The sequence below is a fragment of the Bombus pyrosoma genome, linkage group LG15, assembly GCF_014825855.1.
Source record: "Bombus pyrosoma isolate SC7728 linkage group LG15, ASM1482585v1, whole genome shotgun sequence".
NCBI lineage: Eukaryota > Metazoa > Arthropoda > Insecta > Hymenoptera > Apidae > Bombus > Bombus pyrosoma.
Genome location: NC_057784.1, coordinates 9,601,006 through 9,622,469, shown reverse-complemented (window position 1 = coordinate 9,622,469; position 21,464 = coordinate 9,601,006). Strand labels below are relative to the sequence as shown.

The window sequence follows — 21,464 nt, the reverse complement described above, 5'->3', positions numbered from 1 at the left end:
ATGAAAAACCGTTTGAAAAATCTTCAAAAGGTGAATGAATGATCGCGATATTTTATAAAGCGCAATGAAATTCTGTATTATACAACATATTTAATAAAATAATACCAAGAGTTATACAAGTAAAAAATAATAATAATATTAATAATAATAATAATAATTTTAATAAATGTAACAAATATTTAAGCGGAATTTAAAATAGGGCATTGGCAAATAGGGGTGTCTACAGGTCTAAAAAATAAAATACTTAAAAATGACAGCAAGGAAATAGGGAGGATGACAGACGAAATGAAATCTTCGTCGCGAGTCTTGTCGATTAATAACGTGATTAGGGCGCGATTAGTTACATAATTCGAAAGGAATCTAAAAACGATTCGCGGTCTGTTTGATCGACTCGCAAGTTGATGCGGCAGTTGTCTTTGGAAAATTCAAGTATCCATGGATCTTTCTCTGCTGCTGCCCGACCAATTTCGATCTTGCTTCGTTCCCATAAACAGCAGTTTTATAGCCGCCGCGGGCTTTTATTTCATCGTTCTCTCCCTTCTTCTTTTAATTACAACACGAGAGAATCCACGAGAAATCAAAGATCGCCGTTCGACACGGCGATCGGCGATGGACTCGTCGGATTGCTCGAGCTGGTCGTCCATTTATTCTTGTGTGGATCCACGCCGAAACCTTCGTCGTAGTTTCCTCGTGTGATGAACAGCTGCTTGAAGTGCGGGATGCAGTAGAGTTTACCATTATTTAAGGTGAACGTGTCCATCCTGTATGGAAAAAACGATCGTTTATTTTCCTTGTTCCACCTATACAGGGTGTTAAAAAAAAATGGGCGATATTTATAAGATACGATTCTAGAAATCATATCTTGCAAATATCGCCTCTTGTTTTTTTAACGTCTTACAGATGATATAATGGTATTTGTAATATATCGGTTGGTGCTGAAGGAAAAGAGAACAGAGACGGTGGAGGGGGGTTAGGTTGGTTACAGGGGGAAAAGGGAATAAGTTTCAGCGAAGATTGCAAACGTTACCTTAACACGCAATTGCACTGCTGACACCGGAAGCACTGTTTGTGAAATATTTTGTTATTTGTCTCCACTTTTTCTAGGGGGTACACTTTCTTTTCGCAGCTCTCGCACACGTCCGTACAGCTCGCTTGAATCTCCTGCGTCGATTTTAGATTGGAAGAAAGCAAAATGAGTGGTGAACAAAAAAGTGCTGGATGAGAAGTGTGTGATGGATTAATGAGGAAAATAGATGAACATGTGCATGTGATCGTTATTACGTTTTCGAAAGAGATCTTCGATAAGAAGAATTCCAAAGGCCGACTGTCGTTGATAGATGAAACTGAAAGAACTTATGTATACATTGCACTGCGCCTTTTATATAGAATAACTGTGAAAGTGTTCCGATTTCTATCACGCAATTCACACCATACGTATTTTCATTTCAGGATGTGCCTTTTTTATTTATCATTTGTAATATGGTCGTAATAAATTGTTACACGTGAAAGGTAAAGAACAAGAATATGATACCTCGCTAAAAATTATACAATCCAAAGACGCAACGAAAGTCTACACGTGAAAATCATCGCATAGTAGGCCGTGAAAGAATTAAGCGATCGATCGATTAACTAATTGCTTACATAAATATTTCTCTCGCCGATTAACAACAAACAATCGCGTATTTTCGTTCTCGACAACCTTTAAAATTATTGCACTTAAATTTCATCGTCGATTAAGAGAATCCCTCGATCGATATATCATCAACGAAGGATAGGAGATACCAAGTCGCGTAGAGAATATATATACCTTTTCGATCTTGTTCTCTCTATTATAATACTTAAGTTTGTTTTTGATTAAAAAAAAGTTCGCTAATGCCTCTAAAACATTGCACCTCCTTCGACATCCTCTGATTGACGTAGGAAGAAAAAGGAATAGGTTTCGAGAGAACCCCGAAATTGTACTTCGATTCGTTTTCACTGTTAATTCACCGTTTTCTCTCTCGCATTCTCTCTCGCGCTTTCATTCTCTCTCGTTGCAATTCCTGTGGCGTACGCGCGAACCAAGAATTAGAAAATTAAGCTCTATTTCCACCATTATCTCTCGCCAGTCTACCGAGATCGATAACCTGTTAACCAAGGAAGACGAATTAATTCGTCGTTTGAAGCAACAATCTTTCGGACGTAATAATTTCTTTGCCTAGAAGGCTCTTACGTTTTCACTTGTTGCTTCGTTTTTGTTAAAAATAAATTATACAATATTTACATTTGTGCAAAGATTAAAACCGATCCAATTGCAATTGATTCGTATTTGTTAACGTTTAATTATACGACTTACTGGTCAAAGAATACTAGCCTGGTTAACAGCCTAACTTAACGCAATTTCATCCGGAGAATACCATTAGAATATCGACGAATGAAACGCCATGTGCCAACGTCCCGTTTCCAACGCGATCGAAATCAATTTCAGGGGCTGTTCCCTTTCTCCGTCTGAATGGAAGGGCGCTCGTCTAAATAGATCATGGGGGATTCGATACACGTCGTTCTTCTATGATAAACATATATATATTTATATGTATACGTATATGAATGCGCACTGTGCGTCCGCGTTGACAATGGTGAAGGAATTAATATTTGCCCTCTCTATCCTTCTTTCTTTCTTTTTCTTTCTTCTCTTTCTTTTTTAGCTTCGTCGTGTAATGCCATCGTAGAAGACCCCAACCCTAACGGCTACGACGAGGCTCCCTAGTATCGTTCATCGACCGAACAATATAAAAATTATATAAAAAGCCTATTCGATAACGTTCGTATGAAACTCGAGGTCGGTTTATCTCTTACGTAAGGAACGAAGATTTTCGTACGTTCAATTCACTGGCTGTATCGTACGATACGAAGCTCTGACGTTCGATTTTTCAGACTCTCTCGTTGCACTGGAAAATCTGGAAAATTCTTCACCAATTTTGGAACCTTCACAATAGTACGTGAACCCTTTGAATGCAAGCGTTCGATTATTAGAGTCCCTTTGCACAATACTTTTTTATTAACCAATAGCATCGATGGACAGAGAAGAGAGTCGTAGACCGTGGATTTGTTTTTTACGATTTGACTATTTTGTGATAATCGGATGATTTCTAACTAGCGAAATTCACTTGTAATATTTCGTGTATTAAACGTCATCGATTCAAGAAAATTTATTCATATTGGAAATATATTACTTACAGCTCGACATATTGTAAGAATAACGTTGGTTCGGTTATGCAAAAGGACTCGCAGGCAGCTGATCGTATTATACTAAACTTTTGTCGCATAAATACGTACAAATGATATATATAATGTAGATTTATCTTTGTAAAAACGATATTACGATTTTTTGGGACGTATCGGTGAGAAGATCCGTCGAGTTCCAGGCAACGATGAGTTGATGATTAGTTTTTTCGTTCTCTGATCATTTCTATCGGTAGATAGCGATGACAATCTACCGCGCGACATGCTGTAAAAAGACTCGAAACTCTGTAAAGCAGTCGAAAAGCTCGTAGATCCTAAATAAGTCTAGCTCGGATCTTGATTCTACTGTGCAATCTTAATTTCTTGATTCGATGCTTGGAATTTGTATTTTCAGGTTTCCTGTTGCGAATTGGCTGCTTACCGCGTTTCATTCGAAACTTAGATCGCACTGATACAGTACACGCGATGAAACGGCACAGATATCTTTCCCAAAATGCCATGAAAAGTGTTCGTTACAATTCTCAAAGGCCCTCTTTCTTAAGGTCTTCGACTTTCTTATTCTATCGTTTCTGATTTTCTCTTGGCACTCGCAAAAAATGAGAATGTCGGTTAAGCGTGGAAAATCTAAACGATGCAGGCAGACAAGATAGAAATAGCCGTCGTTTGAATAAATTTGGCACCCTTTCGTGATTTCCTAAAACAACGTCGAAACAATGTAAATTACTTGCTTATCGAACAAACGATACAGTTCCATACGATACGTAGGCTATTACTCACAACGGTACATGAACATCAGCAAAGTGCAAAATTAATGAGAAATTAGCGGCTAAAATCGATACTTATCGTTTCCTTGTAAGATCAATAAATACTAGGCTTCGATCATTCGTTTAAAAATGAACTAGCAACAACTGATCTAACGATGCAATTCGAACTTCCGTTTGGCACGCGATACGAAATATATAAATGTTTCGTTGCTATTGTTTTCGCTTCTACCTGCATCGAAGATAGTATATCACCGGCCACGTACATATTTCTGTCGTACAAACTTTCGTATATCCGTCGAAAAGTATATCGTTTCGTGTAAAAGGTTGACTGGAAGAATGCCACTTGGTAATCGAGCGACAACGACACGTTCATGCGGCGGGGAAACGAGTTAGCGAGAGCGTTAAAACGATCGTGAAGTATTTCATGGACACGTCGAGCACATGGATCAGAGCGCACAGGTAACTACGGAACACAGGCGACGCTTAAAATAATTACGAGTTTCAATTCCATCGATTGATCCGCTTAAATTACTTCGCCAGGCCTAGGTTTTTCTTTTAACGCACGCGGTGTGCTCGACGTGTTCGATATCTTTCGTTCGTTGCCCCTCGCGATAATACGATACAATATGATACAATCTACGCTAGATTCACTAACAGAACGCTTTGTTAGAAAAAGACTTCTAAAAAAACGTAAAAACTGCACAATGATCCGAACAACGAAGCTGTCGACTTTCATTTTTCCATTGCAGCGCAAGATTTCTACGAATTCGTGATCCACATTGTGTGTGTAATCGTGTGCTTGTTTCGCGTATCCTTTAATTCTATTCGCTCCATTTTTCTCAGGCTCCTCGGTCCATCCTCTTGGGCCGTATCGATCCTCCATTTCCGCTCCACCATTTACTGTTCGCGTTCAACAGAGAATAGTATCACTAGATCATAGTCGAATGAAAGCTTGGTCAACACTTTGCAGGCGGCAATCTCAAGATCAAAATTACCAGACACATCGGCACACGTCACAGGTATCACGCTAACTAGTCATGCTGTGTAGAATTTGTTTTTTTAGTGCGGTTACCATTCTTGGGAGGAATAATTATTATGCTCTTTTGTTTTTGGTTTGCCGAGGTCCAGTTTTTATGTTTCCTCTTTTAGATGCTTTTGTCAGCGGCTCGCGTTAGTTCGTGTAACTACTGATAACGAAACTGAAATTCGTGATACACTGCTCAAGCTGATTAGAGGATATTACAAACAGTTTTACTATATCGATTAATAGAATACAAATGGATAATCGGATACAGATGGAGAATTTCTGTGAACAAACGTTTTATCGATACGATCTCTGTAGACAGAGATTGATTTTAACCTATTAACGGAAGACAAGTTGCTTTCGAATCGGTTCGAATCGTTACGTATGTTTCAATCTTGTTCTTTGCTCGGCTTTATCAATTTCTAATTTTATGATCATAGAAGTTTAATATGATCATAGAAGTGATTAATAGATTTAGTAAATCGATAAAAAAGATGCACAAGTGAGCGAGAAGAAAAACGATCCTCTAACTGTTTTTGAACAGTGTACGGTATATCTTGTGTACGCTCAAAGAATCATCAAATATTTCACGAGATATAAAACGAAGCAGGTTATTTCTATCGCTGGACATTTCAGTAATTACCGTAGTTCATAAATTCGTTGAGCGTACAGTTATATTACAACGACCTATACAAAGTTACTCGTCGTAGAAAGAAATTAAAAATAAAAATATCGTAACTAAACATAAATAGCATTATGTTGCTGTCGTCGCAGGGCAAGTAGATCGTGCTTTGATAGAAAATTCACACATTTTACGCATACATTGGCAAGAGAAAATAAAAAATATACCAAGGTTTTGTACAAAATTGGGTAACAGAGAGAATCGACCCTTAAGAGCTATCATCGAAGAAACTCGCGTCTACAGCTACATTTGTATAAAACTTGGCAGTCTAATAATTACAAACAGAATAACGTCGTGACGTTTTTATTGCGTGGCGATAATATTTTCAAACAAACTTCCTACGGGCTGTAAAATTTTACCCATGATAGCTTTCAAGGGTTAAACAACGATTATCAAGGCACACCATGCGATAAACGAGCCACGCTTCACACCCAAAAGATAATGAAAAAAAAAAAAAAAAAGAAAATTATACATCGAACACGCAGGAGAAAAAGAAAAAAAAGTGGTTTCTATCATATGCAGTGCGATTGGAAATCAAACGGATATTTTTGATACACCAAAAGAGAGAAAAAGTTCCAGAGCTGTCATTCGAGTCTCGATCAATGAGCTGCTCGGATGAGGATGAATGGATATGAACGAAGTAGTTGCTACGAAAGAGTACTCACCACGAATCGATTGACTTTGACCTTCGGTGTGCGCGGCGACTCGTTCGTTTGCGAGCCGAGCGACTCGAAACGGGCTCTCAGACTGCTGGCAGACTCTATGCTCTGCTGTTCTCCGGTGGTGTTTTGAGCAATTTCCATCTCTGCGATATGTTGATTACTCGACGTCGTCTTTCCGTCTGTTTCCTCCCAGTGCTCGAATTTCGCGCACAAGGTTTTTGCGCGGGCTGCGTTCTGCGCTTGCTTCAGAAACTCGTCTTCTACCTGAAATACGTGTTTCCATCATTTCTACGTATAACGATGCCTGTGGTATCTCGTTAGTTAATTTAGCTTGATATATTTATCTTTCTTTTAGATTTTGTCTTTTTAATGTAGGTTATAACATTAGATCAATTCATCGTGTTCCCCTTGCAATTCTTACAAACAATTCAGCAATCAAGTTTTTCTTTTTTCTTTTTAACTTGTCGATTAATCTAACAGAAAATTCTTCCTCGTTTTCGCGTCTCTATTCAGATTTTCTAGACGATATTCTTTAGAAATGGACAAGATTCTCGCGATAGATTCACGATGCCTCTGTCAATGTAATTTCACGTTATTCGAAAGGCAGCGACAGGTGTCTTTCATCTGCATATCTGCGTCGCTATCAGACGCCTTACAGCCACTCTTCCCACGATTCTTCATGCATATTCATAACGCAGGAATCTCAAGGACCGAGTACTTTGATTTCGTGTTAATAAACGCTACCATTTATTGCGTTCGAGAACAATGACACCTATCCACGTTTACCGTATACGAACCTTGTCGGAAGCTCGTACGTAGTTTGGATCCCTTTCCTCGGTGCTGTCTTCGCCTTCGGACTCGTCGCCATCTTCGTCCTCTACCTCTTCGGAGTCTGAGGCTGTTGGTTTTGCGTATTTGTCCTCTGGTGGTGGTGTGAAACGCTTCAAAGGTTTGGGTCCATTTGGAAGCTCTTTTTTGCACGCGTTCTCTTCCATTTGCCGGAAGATCGACAGCATCTTTCTGGCGGTGTCCGTGTGCACCACTTCGTTCACCCTGTCTTCAGCTCTGACTACGTCCGGGTCACGATAGATCTCACGTTCCGGGGAGTCCATCTGTCGAAACGAATCTTTTATAAGCGTTGAGAAAACACAAAGATCTTAAGTTTCTGTGGTTCTATGGTTGTACGTTGAACCGAACTCGACGCTATCTTTTTTACCTTGTAATTCGATTCGATAAAAATATGTTAACGCACAGTAGCGTGCAAAAGTGCTGGATCACGAACAACGACGATTTGATAATAGCAACTAATCGTAGGTGTAGCTATTCTTCTTCGGAAGATTCCATGTTGAAGTTTATATTAAAAAAAAAAAAAAAAACTGCGAATTATCTAAAGAATGCGTAGAAAACTGGTTCATCGATTATAAGCGAAATAAGGGAAAATACCAAAAGTGCAGTTTGAACCACAAAGGGTTAATACACCGATGGTTAATTCTTGTCTAACTTTAGAAATCAACAGAAAGAAACGTGTCGCCCATGAATAAACACGAGATACGACTGCAATAGCTATTACTTGCGTTCGATTGTTATTGGCTATTCAAGTGGTTGGTTAAAGCGAGAACACGCGAGGCTAGGCAGGAAATCAAGGGAATAAAGGTATTTCTTTCCACGAATCGCAGCACCTCTGAGTCAGCTCGAATAGTTTTATACGTGTACAGCGTCTCCGTTGGATTTCTACCTGAGCAGCAGGTAAGCTGAAGACGCGATGACAATGCAGAATCGACTGGGTTCTGTTGGCCGTCCCTACGATGCACACGATTCGCGGAGGAACGTGTTTCACGGGATATTACCTGCCAGACACGTCGACCAGGAAAATACCAGAGTTGCGAGATAGAATGTTGCGAGAATAAAGAAGGAAAAAAAAGAAGAGAATAGTCGCACCGACCACGTATCTTTCGTTGTAGTTACAACCGATGCAAAACGTGAACAAGAGTAAGGTTTCACCGTGCAACGATCGGAGATTTATAGGTTTACGCCGGGAGAAAGCTAATTAGTTCGAGTTGCCCCGTACGAATCTTTATTAATGACGTTTCGCTACTTTTTATTTAAAACAAGATGGAGCATCGCGTTGAGAAGGTGATTTATTTCGCCTTTCGTTCCATTCATTTATTGCCTCACGCGAGATAACACGGACAATGACGACAATTAAAGAGCAACATTTTTATCGCTTCGTACGGGAAGATTCAATAACACGGTGTGTAATTAAGGAGACATTTCGCTTTAAACGATCTCGTTTGTTTTCACACTGATTCGACCGAGATATACAATGTCTACGTGTGTTTTCTATAGATTCTTTGACGCGCTCCTTTGTATTCTACCAGTGGCCGACTAAAAGCGCAGGCCACGAGGCGAACGAAAAAGAAGAAAGTTTTTCTTTCGCAAACCGATCGATAGTTCTATTCAAAAGGAAAGCGTATGCATTTGCATTGCACGTCAACTATATCGACAGTGTTTGTACCGTTATTGCGGATAAGTGGATTCGAGAAAGCGGGCAATTTTCTACACCGATCATATATTTTTTCAATATTTCATGCTATCGGTCAGCGAACACTGGCAATTTGGCTACCGCCGATCGTACACGCTTCGTTCAACGTTTGTCTCAACTTTTTCCAAGATCCATCGGAAAACTCGATGATTGATATCGCCATTCCACAAACAGCCTTCTTCCGCGAGTTCTTCTTAATCACTTCCCGTTCCATTACCAAGTTCCAACAACAAATCCCATTACCATTTATAAAGCAGCACAAAAACGGGAGTCGGACGACGAACGAATATACCCGGTGACCAGCGTTTCGTAGCTGCGAAAAAACGATTTTTCAGAAATTCTTCTTGATCGCGCTGTGTCGCGTTACGAGATACTAGCGGCGAGTAAGCTGTAACACGTATAAAACAGCGCAAAACGAGAGCCGGAGAATATTTAACCGCTTCTTCCTGTACGCCTGCCTATCCCGAATGGCCTTGGACCACGGGACGTCGAAACATAAAAACTAACCGTGTAAAAAGCGGGTTTAACAGAGTCGAAGCACGAGAGGCGTATAGCGGCTCGTAAAAATATATGAGAACGCTTACCACAGGAAACTTTTACGGGCATAATAGGCGCGTTATGCAAAACATTTAACAATTTCATCGGCTAATTTCAACAGCCATCGTAAATGCATAGTTCTAAGAAGTCTAATTACCGAATATCGTGGATCGTTAATACGGTAGATAATCGATCATTTAGATAATTTCACTGAGTTAAACGCGTATTTGCGCCAGATATCTCGTAACCTGCGCGATACATTTTCAAATTTCTTTGCTAACGTAATCGCGATAACGGTACCTTCTTACAGCTCACAGAGTTCCAAAATGTTTCGTAAAACACACACGATGTATTCGTATAAAATCTTTCTAGAAGCATTCGAATATCTTCGTGCGCCACAGCGTATCCATCCGTTCACGCGTACGTTCTACAAGTCGTGCAGCAATATTTCGTCGTTCTGTCGGACGTAACGCGATGATTTTACTCACTTTTAATTTTCGTTGTCCCTGGGACGGCGGAGCAATACCGTGAAAATGCAGCTTCCACGGCGACGGCGACGCGAATAAGGGAAAAAATGGGAAATCGAAACGGAGAGACGCAGAGAGAGACGTCACGAGGGAACCTTTTGTTTCGTTGGCCCCGGCAAACTCCGAACTGGCAGCAGCGTGTCGGCGGTTGCTATGCCGTTCACACGAAGAGGACGCACGGCTCTTACTGTGTTCCCCCTTCGTGAGTTACTGGGAGGGCCACACGGTGGTGTGCTCGCCTCTGCATCGGCCTGTTCTCTCTCTTCACGAATGGAAGGATGTAGGAATACTAACGGTAAAAGTATGGCTGCTGACCACTCGAGGGGGTTCAAGGACAGCCATGGAATCAAGTGGCACTGTACGTTGTATTCGCGGGCTCCGAGCTTTCACGAGCTTCCTCGGCCTCTTTTATCAAGGACCGATCTCGTTAACTACAATTCCGTCGTTAATAATTCGAAGAAAGCTCGATAAGCTCGAGAAAGTGAAATATTTTTCACGCGAGATACGTTACGTGAACGCGGACGAATAGGCCAGGTAATTCCTGTCGCGATTTTACATCGACAAGTGGGAAGCAATTGATCGAGTGACTACGGTTCGATGATTCAAGGAATTCGGAGATATAGACGGTGATTACGTCGGTGATTATCCATGCAACACGATTTTTATCGAGGTGGAGAGATTCCATGCGATAAGCTGTTGAGTCACGTTACGGGGATATTAGTCTTCGAATGGAAAAAATCGCACGCTAGAATTATGTTAACCCTTTCACTGTGAGTTAAAACGTCGTGGCAAACGCGTTGCGATAACAGCGTGGAACGATTTGGAACAAAAGTAACGCGTATTCTTTGTATGCCAGCTTTTAAAACGGTGAGCACGTAATCGTTAAAAAATGTGTGTCATCGCGGTAATTATACGACAGAACTCGATCAGTTTTTTACGCGAACCTGTCCGGGGACAAGCAGTTTATACAACTGCGGTGGTTCGCGAATAAACGCTCTCTGATCTTCTACCTGTGACTTTTCGTTTATACGATACGATATAATTTCACGTAAGTGGACTCGAACGGCGATAGTTAATTTAAACGTTTCAAATAATCGGAAGGTTTCTACAAAGAAAATTTTACCGCAAGCCTCGATATTCGGCGAATAAATAAAATTCGTATGTAACGACGTATGAACTCAGCGTTGAAAGGGTTGATAAGAATTAGAGTTACTTTTCACTCAACGCAATCTTCGTTAGAACATTAAGACACACTCTTCGATCAAGAACACTTTGCACTCGAGAATAGCCTCGAACCTTAACTTGACCATCGCGCGGAGGGGTAATTCGGAACTGCTTGCGTTGTTTTTCCGGCTCCTTGTAGGACTCGAAAAATTTGAATTTATTCGAAATGTCCGAGGTCTCCACCTGAACTTCTTCAGTGGCGTCTGAGCTGCGCACCACGTCATCCGAGACTTGTCGTCCCATGAATGCCTTCGTTCGGAGATTTCAAACCGTTAACCTTGTCGATCACGAATTCAAAATGCGCGCCCCTCCCCACCACCGGCAAACGTACAACATCGAAAATCGATTACGCTACTTAACGCTCTTGCAAAGTTGGAGAAACATTTTCCAACATACCACGTAAAGATAAGATGTTTCAAATTCAGACGAACATCTCTACGATTACGAGAAAGACATATTCTGTTCCACGGAAATAGTCGGTCTTTGTAACGTTAAAAGTCTTCTTATTCGTCGAAACAAGAGCGAGATAAAAATTCGGGAATTTTAACACATTCGAGACCGATATGACTTTGAGCGATACTCTCCCGAATGACCGAAAGCTTTTCTACGTTTGTGATAAAAAAAAAAAAAAAAAGAAAATACGCGAAGTTGATCAATATAAGAATACAAAAGTCACGTTTTAGACAATTTTTATTTAGAAATACGTCGTGACACACACTGTACAGGTATGTCGTCGGGTTTCCGTAATAATTTTGACGTCGAACGTTCATTTGACGTACCACGCGTGTCATCCGAGCGAAATAGCGTTTCTCGGTTAAAATTCCAAAAAGACAAACGCGCAATAGCTAAGGATATTTATTTCAAAAATGAGAAAGTTATATAACACGTACGTTATAGGTATGAACGTTATCTACGCTCGTAATTGTCCGCGAATTAACTGAAGATACAGATAACGCGCGTACGTACGTCGTCGTCGGTCATTGCGACGGATATTGCATGGCGTATGTACTATACCATCGGTCTCGAACGTGTTAACACAGTTGATCGACGTATAGGAACAAATAAAAGGAGAACTTACGTCTCTGGCACGTCGTGGGGCTTCGGCCGGTGTCTTCGGATTCACCGGAGTCACCGGTCGCCCAGTCTTCGCCGCCGTGGCGTCCAGTTCGAGGAACAGCGACCGAGACTTCCTGCTGATCCCTGTGTAACATCGATCGATTTATCTCGAAACAGTGTTCGCAAAGTATCGGTTTGCAAGAGCAAATAACAGATACAGAGTAAAGAAGATGCCTAGAGCTAGTGCACTTCCACTTATACGACCTATACGATATCTATCTTGAGAGCACGCTCTAGGTACGATCTTTCTAGCGCACATGGTAGCAAATTCAGCGGTCAGTCGCCGCTGGCAGTTTTCGACCGCCGATCCATGTGGCTAATTACATTTAACGGGTTCTAAATATACGTTGGTTCGCGGGGCAAAATGCACCTGCTGCGATCACTTCCTCGTCAGCCTTCTCCGGTTTCGGTTTGCTGTCCGTCTCGTCGTCGGACGCAGCGATGGGCTCGCCTCGTTCGAATCGTTCTTTGATGGAACGAGCGTGGGTCGAGTGTTGGATCTCTTCGGCCGCATTGATCTTCGTCACGCGTTCGCTTCCGGCTACCGCTTGCTGATACATCTCCTTCATTTTACCCTGTTTGCCCTGCAACAGAAATCGAGTCTTCCGTTAGCTACACGAAATACCCTTTGATCTCGTTTCTCCGAGACGATGATAAATCTTTCCACAAAGATATATTATAATACTGTTCAAAATTGTCCGGACACTTGCGTATTTTTGGCAACACGTAACGCAATTACAGGATCGCGAGTAGGAATTACGAGTTGATAAACGATTTTCTCGCGCGTTTAGAAATAGATAGTAACGATTTACGCGTTTCGATTCATACGTTTCACCAACGATTCGTACGACGTTGTTACAAACCTATCAAAGCGTTCGAATACTTACGAGCGATACCTTCTTTCTTTATATGGAAAAAATTGTCAATTTTCACTTTCTACCTTCTTTCTATCAGTTCCTCGTCAACTTGTCATTTCTACGTTTTTCTCGTTGATCGATCGATTATTATTTTCACTTTATTCGCTTATTTTCACTCTACGTTCTCTTTATCAACCGACCACCAAATCGTTATCTCCATGTTTTCTTCCTCCATCGATCGCTAGTTTCCTGTTTCTCTGTTCCTTTTCCTACTTCGCTGCTATATCGTTATCTTTCCGATCCTCTCGTTAATTAATCGTCAGCTTCTATGACTTTTCGTCAGTCGATCGCCAGGTTGCCATTTCTATTGCCTCGGATCAATCGTTGAGTCGTTGCGCTTTGTCTCGAAAATATTGGATCCACGATGGTTCATCGAGCAACCGACCAAACGAGCAAAATCATTCGCAGTCGCGATGCGTTCCTCCGTAATCGTTACAGTGCACATGTTACTCGGCGTTAAAGAGCGTTGTAAAGAGAGAATGCGTGCGCCACATTTCCTTCTCTTCAAGTTTTTCTGCGTCTACGTCTAATGGGCTCGATGTCATTACCCCCGCACTACATCATTACATCGCCGGCGATTTAGATGCTCTGGAAACGATGTCGAACGCCCCGCGCTCATCGCCTCTTCCTCGAAACGCGGAATTAAACGAATGGTAACGGTTCAACGAGCCCGAAAACGAACGCGATTTTACCATGAACAATCTCGAACGAATTCCAGCGATCTCCTCCTTCCTCGCCTCTCGTTGAACTTCGCGTCTCCCTTGCTGACTGGTCGTCTCCCAGCGATTCTTTATGTCGTCCATTTTTGTGAAGCTGATCGGACGCTCGCGGGTCGCGCGTTTCGCCTTCACGATCTCGCTGTCCAGCTCTGTGAAACACGAATAATTTGAGAAGTTACGATTCCATTTGCAATTAATCACACGCTATTGTTCGACGTTACAACTCCAAGTTATACTTTGATGTCGTCATTCGAAGAGTGCTATCGAAAGTTGTAGTTCGTCGTTTTAACATTGCAATGGTACAATAAATGATAATTCAGTGTTACGATTGAAACTTGTATGTTTGAGGTTGTAATTCCAAGTTACAATTCCACGTTCTAATTCGAAATTATAACTTGAAGTTATAATTCGCCGTTACGATTCCAACTTATAATTCGACGTTGTAATTCGTCGTTGTAGTTGGAACTTTTCATTCAAGGGAGAAGATTATACGTAATGCTTTCAGGATTGTTCGACGTTGTTTGACTAATTCAGATTCATTAAATTCGTTCAAGCGATTGGAAATTACTGGAACAATTAATAATTCCGACGTTAATAGCGTAGCAAATATTCCAGTATCGTAGACACGAACAGAAATGTTTTTCAAATTCGATAAAGAGTTTAGCAAAGGTCGTATTATCGAGCAAAGAACAATACGATGAAGGGAGGAAAGATCCTATAAAGAAGAAAATTTCATCGGCTGAGGAATTCTTCCACGGATCGAATTTAATTCGCTCGATCTTATGGAAAATTGCTTATAGCACTTGACGATAAAACGTTATTTCGTAGCTGTCAAACCGCTACGCGAAGCTTTTCCGATCACGCTATTCCCATCGAGTACAAGGAGAAAGCTTGCAAAAAGAGCTGCCTCTCTCGCAGAAATACAGCAGCCTTCCATCGGGGCAAAGGGAACGCAGTGAGAGAGGGGAAAACCCGAGAGAAGAGCTCGAAACATCGGACTACGTAAAGTCTCGATTTCAATTAAATGTTTCTTCGTTTCCTCACCCTCCGTTTCCTCCGCTTCTTCTTCCTCCTCGCTCTCGCTCGACTCTTCGTAAGGGATCCCATTCAGAGATTCGTCCGCTACTCCGATATCCATGCCCTTGGCTTGAAATCTGGACAAAAAGACGTACAAAGTAGTCACAAACATTCCGACGAATTTTAATTGCCTGACGCACGAACAACGCCGACACAGGTGCCTGTTCACGGTGTTCTTTTATGCACTGGCTTATGGCCACGAGAAAAGATCGCTGATCGATCAAACATGATCTTGTCGCAATCACGGACGCGTTAGCAAATTCATCGTTCGCCCTACTATTTTATGTTCGTAAAGTCTGCGCTTGCACATTCTCGAGCGATGCAGATATTTAGCAGATATTTAGTACGTTTGATATTTCATCGCGTTACTTAATCGCCAATCTTTCGTGTTTGCGATACTTTCTTCGGTTAACGAGCTACGTCGTTTCCTTCTTCGATTCTAGGAATTCTTAGTCTATTGGAACACCGATGTCACGCGTTTCCAGTTTTAATTTTTTAATTAGTTTCGATTGTTTAGAGAGGGACAATTACATGGAGAAATTCTTTCCGACTGTTGCTTCTAAACAAGAATGAAAAAGGCCATGTTAAAGGATATTTAAAAAGCTACAACGCTGCACGTACTTTCATCGTTGAACCATCGATCTTTCAAGCTACGGGTAATATTTTTACGTACTTTATATCCGACGCAATGCTACGGTTGTAAATAGCCTCGTCTACCAACTTGCTATCGAAACGAATCGTAAAGTAAAAAGTTGGAAACGCGGAATAAATGAAAAAGAAGAATTCGATTAAAAAGAAGGATGATAAGTTAAAAGATTATCAGCGTTCCGAGAAAAACGTCGAGCGGTTGGAGTCACAGAGTCCTCGTTGTGTCCAACTGGTGGAAACGAATCTGTGTCACGGCTGAGAACCATCTCCTCGACCCACGATGCCATCGTATATGGCCGTTGGAACAAGAGAGGAGAGAGTGAGGCCAGGAGAACGATACGACGGGCTGAATAACGTAGGTGACTCCACCGAAACGATGAATTACTCACTTGGCGAGCTTGCTTAAGATACTGGGAGACCTCTTGACAGCGATCTGCGACGGCGACCTTTCGATCTCGTTGGTCTCCGTACCGGCCTTCTCGAACACTTGAAACCGGGACTTCACGTTCAGGCTCGACAACTCCTCGAGACCCAGGTCCGGTTTGTCTGAGGCTGTAACGGAGATTAAATAATATTTTTCTTTCGTCCGATATTCTCGTAAGACGGTAATCCCGCCACTATATTTCGCGTACATCGATGATACGCTGTTGTCGATGCGATGGTTATGATTTCTAATGGCCCGGTAGGCGACTCTGTTCTCTGAATGCGTTCGGGAGTCTAGTCAAGCTGTGATAAAATCGTTGAGTTCGCTCTAAAGAGGTTTTACCGAGCGAGTTAGTCGTTTGGGAACGGAGTGAATCGGTTCACGACGATCTCGTGTCCGCTGTGCTTGGAAAGCAACTCTTATTTGTCGATCATACGTGTCTCATACCGCATTCGCAGCTAATAATTTGAATCTTAATAGTTTCAATGTTAAAGAATTCTCGTATGGAAAGCCAACGTTTCTGCTATTAAGATAAAAAAGCGATAAGACAGATACGAGAAATTCGCCATTCTTGATCGATAATTGAACGTACCCTAATCACGAATTCGCTTGATATTCGCATTAAGTATTTTTTACGATTATTCCACCGCGGACTCGAGATCGTCGTCATGCAACGATGATTTTGTCTCGCTACTCGACGTTACAGCATCCTCGCACTCCACAACGAAATGAAGAATTAATCAAACCAAAGAACCGATTAGGGTATGAAAGAAGAAAAACAAAATAAAAAATTATGATAATACAAATGCGTATGTCGTTGTTAACGATAAATCAGCGGTATTAAAATGGGTGCAATCTGCAAAACGGTTAGGCAACTGTTAGAAAATCCACTCTTGGACGACTTTAGTCGTCGCTTGGTCGCACACTACCACCAGTCAGAACCATTACCTCTGACCACATCAGGCGGCAGCTCTTTCGGCTCGTTCTCCCGTATGATCAGCTCCGGCTTTCGAGGTCGCACTACGAAGTTCACAAGACATCTCTTTGTTGCATTAACGATCTCTCTGCATTTACGTGTAATTATATAGAGGGAGGAAACGACTGCAGGAACGGGAGAATAGAGGGGAAGGAGAGCAATTTTCAGTGACTACGTTAAAGAGGGGGACCTGAGCGTTGGGTGCCGCGCGCGATATACGAGAGTTTATTTCACCCATTCGTCCGTAACGTCGATCGTATTTCCTTCGACCAAAGGCAAACCCTCCATTTTTTTCTCATCGTTATTTGCTTTACGACGCGTAATCTATCGCTTTGTTATTCTCTGTGGAAAATTGGAAAAACAGATCTCGTTCGTCCCTGTTCTTTCAATCCTTTGACAGTGCGATAACAAAGTAACCAAGAATTTAGAACGAACCACTTGAAAATAAATAACTCGTCGTATTGTTCCCGCGTGATTTTCCTACGATATGATATTTTTTTTTTTTTTTTATTTGGAAGTAGTTTACAATCGATTCTCATTGGAAATTATAAGTAAATTATTTTAGCGTGGTACTATAACGTGAATAATAAATGATTCTAGTTGAATCTAATGTTTAAATCTAGAGGGTAATGTCTTTTTAGCCTGCGGATCTGATCGTGTCACGTAATTGAGTAACTAGTGGGTTTTCGTGGTTGTTAATTCTTATGTTATATCTATTACTAAATTTGAATATCTCTTCTTTAACTATAGGTAATCTGTATATATAACGTGATATTTGTAGCACCGTATCGTATATTTACTTGCTGTTGAAGGGTTAACCTCGCGAATCTTTAAAGTCTACAGCGACGACGCATCGTAAGAATCTGTCTGTTACGATTTCTAAATCCAACGTTCGTGTCACGAGTGCAGCGAAAAAAAGAGATACGTAATAAGAAGAAAGAAGAAAGAAATTGTCACGTAGTGGTGATTTCCAGCGAGAGAAGGCGGTGATATCAAAGCGACGAGAAAGATTCGCGGAGATTAGATCGGAGGCTATTTTAAGGCGAGTTCCGCCTACGACTAGCAGAGCTTGAGGTGAACGTGGCGTAAACGGTGTGGTGTGATCGACTTACCAGGCTCGTCGGACTCTTCAACCGGTTTCGGTTGGAAGAGTTCCTTGAAGTGTGGCTTACAGTAAAGCGTGCTCTCGTGGCTCTCGTAATTGTCCACGTTAAGCTGCTTGCTACACTGCACGCACCGGAAGCAATTCTTGTGCCAAACTAGACCCTCGGCCTTTGTCTGTTCCATTTGGAAGACGACCTTGCCGCAGCTACGGCAATTGGGATTCGTGTCGCCGTTTTGACCCACCTGCTGTCAAATTCCATTATTCCTTTACCGATCCCCCACTTTTTCCTCGCTCTTTTATTTTTCACCCGTATCATCATCTCGTTCCCTTTAACCGGCCTGTTTTCCTTGTCCCAATTACTCCGATCGGAGCCGAGCAAACTGACAGATTGCGGGAACGAGTTGACAACTCGAACGCGATACCACAGTCTTTAAAGAGGATATTTACATTTTTATGCTCTGCGTTATATCATTTCTGAGAAGCGTATCGCGTCGTTACGCGTTATTAAAGCGACAATTTTCCAGTAATTCGAGTAAACCAACAGAGACTAACTAAAGATCAAGTACTTGTTCGGACGTGTCGTAAACTGAATCACAGATATTCGCGGTAAGAAACTTTTGTACTTTTCGATACGAGATCAATAGATTTTCTCCTCTTCTAACAGGTACGATCTAAATATTACCCCTTCGATTATCTACACTTTGGTTAAGCCGACGATAAAGATCTTCCTTTAAGACGAAGATGAAAGAAAGATGTAGCCAGCGTGTACTCGTATATTAATAGCACCGGATGCCGTAACTTCCTGTGACAAACTAATATTTCGAAGAAGACAGTGGTAGCTTTTTATAATTAAAAAGTTAATCCTTCAGCCGGGATTTTCTTTTCGACCGATCAGCTCCTTTGTGTTTGCTCGGCTATGAGAGGAAAAGTGGACGAGCTAAAACGATCGATTCCACGCCAACAGCTCGAAACAGGAAGGCTATTTACGCGCTCTTCGCGGCTGAAGGGTTAAGTACGTCAATGTTAAAGTATCCAAAGGAAGAGAGAGAGAGAGAGAGAGAGAGTGAGAGAGAGCGGGAGCTTACGGCGTTCAGCTGCTGTTGCACTTTGCCCGCGTCGATCGAACGCACATGCAGCACCGTCTTCTTGCTGAGGGCGTCGAATTTATTGAAGCTCGACTTCTGTAAACACAAACAGTGCACGCGTCAAACGAGAAGTGCTCGAAAGCCTTCAGCCCTGGTCTTGTCGTCGAGGGAGAACACCTCGTGAATGTGTGCACGCTTCGATCTAGTCCGAAGCTTGTTCAGCGTGAGCATGAAAGCGTGTCTCGCTGATCGGAGAAAAGTATAAGCGGAGTTTCCTTTATTTCATTTGTTTTATGCGAATAGTTTTAGTTTTCTGTGAATTTAGAGGATATGCGAATTTTCAAAGATAAACCGTGCCCACGGTGAACGTTCTTATTACGTGGTAAAACTAGGACGCTTCGTGCGAGTGTTGGGTGCGCTCCAAAAAGCTTCCCAAACGGTACAGAACGAGAGGACTAAAGGTAGTTTCACACGGAGACAAGCTACGACACGAAAGCAAAATACGAGAGACTGCTGTTCGTTGATACAGTTACCGTCAAAAATATTCGAACAATAAAAAAATTGAACTACGATAGCATCGTGTTTTTTTTCGGCGCAACGTTATTTGTCACGTTTATTTATACAGCATACAGCGTGACATAGATTAACCGAAATCGCATTCCGTTGTTCGACGCCTCCAGAGCTAATACACGTGCCATCTGTATCATACGCGTATCACGATCCACGTATCTCCGTGTGGAAGTAGCCTAAGGAATCGTCCAATCGTTTGCAGATCCAGCAGATTGAAACGAAAATCGCAGAAACATCTAATTTTTACAATGTCTGCTACATATTAGCGCTACGTCGAATAACAAACTGATATGATAAACCGAACGAAACAAAATTTTCGTTTCAATCGAATTACGAGATAGACTAGAGCAATTTGTAAGGGGCACTACGATCTTGTTCAACGAAGTGATCAAAAGTAGAAGCAAAACCTGTTCGTCAAACATTTGGCGGAGAAATAATAATAGATGGATGCTGAGAAGTGAAGCTGCGTTCGAAGAACGGCGTGGCAGGCGAGAAGCGTTGGAGAATGAGAAGAAAAGTGAGGATAGATAAAACCTTGGTGCGAATCGACCGTATTTGTGGTTATGTGTTTCGGGGGTCTTACCTCGAGCTTCGGTCGATCCGTGTCCTTACCCTCGCTCGTTAAGTTTGCCAAACTACAGTAGGAAGCCCTCTGTCCCGAGGTCGGTTTCGTAAGTTTTCGATTAAGGTTTCATGCATTCCGGGGCCGGGGAAGGCACCGAACAAAAAGAAAGAAACAGCACGGGCTGCGGGTTAGTGTCGTGTGGTAAATATTCGAAGCGCTACCTTCGTTCTAGAGTTGGAGAGATTCAGCGGTTGGCGGTCTCTGGAATTCCCCTTCTCCCCTTTCTTTTTTTGCTTGCCAGACGCAAGGCGAATTACTTGAGCTAATATTCTACAGCTGTTTACCTTCCACCACGCTTCCTATTGTTATCTCTTTGAATTCTTTACTTTTCGAGATATTTTCTGTTTTTCTTTCTGCTTCTTTCTTTGCTTTTCGCGACGTCTCCTTCTTTTATCTTTTACATTGTATTTGCTTTCGAAGATTCTTACGAATTATTCTTGAAGCGTGGTAGGAAGCAGGCAAGTATACGCACAATTACGATACAAAAGTAGCGTAAATGTAGATTTTCGCGTTTGAAAAATGTTGTTAGAAACGACGCGAGAATTTTATAACGCGTAGAGATAATTCTGATCTACGTTTACACCGCGGACTTTTATGCGTTCACGCAAAAACGTAGAAATGCAGGTGATATTCGCAGATCGCGTGTAATGTTCGAGTATAATACCTTTTGCAGCGTTTATCGCGTAAAACGATTCTCCAACCGTGTTTCGTATTTTTAATCGTCTTCGTGAAAATGTAAAAGCGCGCGAAACGACCGCGATCTACCAAGCTCCATCGAAACTGGTAGATTTTAAACTTGTATGGGATCTTCAACTTTTCTTTTACCTTTACCGTTGCATCGTTCGGTACATAGAAGATCCATAGAATATTCTCCTATTGGAGAAAAAGCGTTGACCGAAGGAATTAGACTGAGCCAGCTCGCGGCGAAATCTTAGCGTACCACAGGCCTGTGTTAACTAAATTTCCAGTCGAGCAAGAGAATCGTTAACTGATAAACAAACCACAGTGCTGGGTACGC

General features: G+C 41.8%; 2 protein-coding genes across 25 annotated transcripts in view; one reads left to right on the top strand and one right to left on the bottom strand.

The window, feature by feature from the left end:
• Positions 1–21,464, top strand: part of LOC122575525 (erythroid differentiation-related factor 1) — an 89,653-nt gene that overhangs the window by 6,686 nt on the left and 61,503 nt on the right. The window lies entirely within an intron of this gene.
• Positions 71–21,464, bottom strand: part of LOC122575522 (myosin-10) — a 74,285-nt gene continuing 52,891 nt past the window's right edge. For 6 of the 19 annotated variants that reach the window (XM_043744550.1, XM_043744554.1, XM_043744558.1 and 3 more), the window contains 13 exons: positions 19,252–19,347; positions 18,174–18,411; positions 17,034–17,105; positions 16,051–16,213; positions 14,981–15,090; positions 13,910–14,085; positions 12,671–12,884; positions 12,263–12,384; positions 11,257–11,433; positions 7,152–7,466; positions 6,358–6,618; positions 1,028–1,161; positions 71–761 (listed from right to left, as the gene is read on the bottom strand). In XM_043744550.1, coding sequence (XP_043600485.1) covers positions 578–761; positions 1,028–1,161; positions 6,358–6,618; positions 7,152–7,466; positions 11,257–11,433; positions 12,263–12,384; positions 12,671–12,884; positions 13,910–14,085; positions 14,981–15,090; positions 16,051–16,213; positions 17,034–17,105; positions 18,174–18,411; positions 19,252–19,347 — 2,262 coding nt within the window. In that variant the 3' untranslated portion in view covers positions 71–577. Of the gene's footprint in view, positions 762–1,027; positions 1,162–1,437; positions 4,887–6,357; positions 6,619–7,151; positions 7,467–11,256; positions 11,434–12,262; positions 12,385–12,670; positions 12,885–13,909; positions 14,086–14,980; positions 15,091–16,050; positions 16,214–17,033; positions 17,106–18,173; positions 18,412–19,251; positions 19,348–20,404; positions 20,474–21,464 lie in introns of those variants that run through there. The other 13 variants (XM_043744551.1, XM_043744555.1, XM_043744559.1 and 10 more) reach the window with 8 other exon arrangements.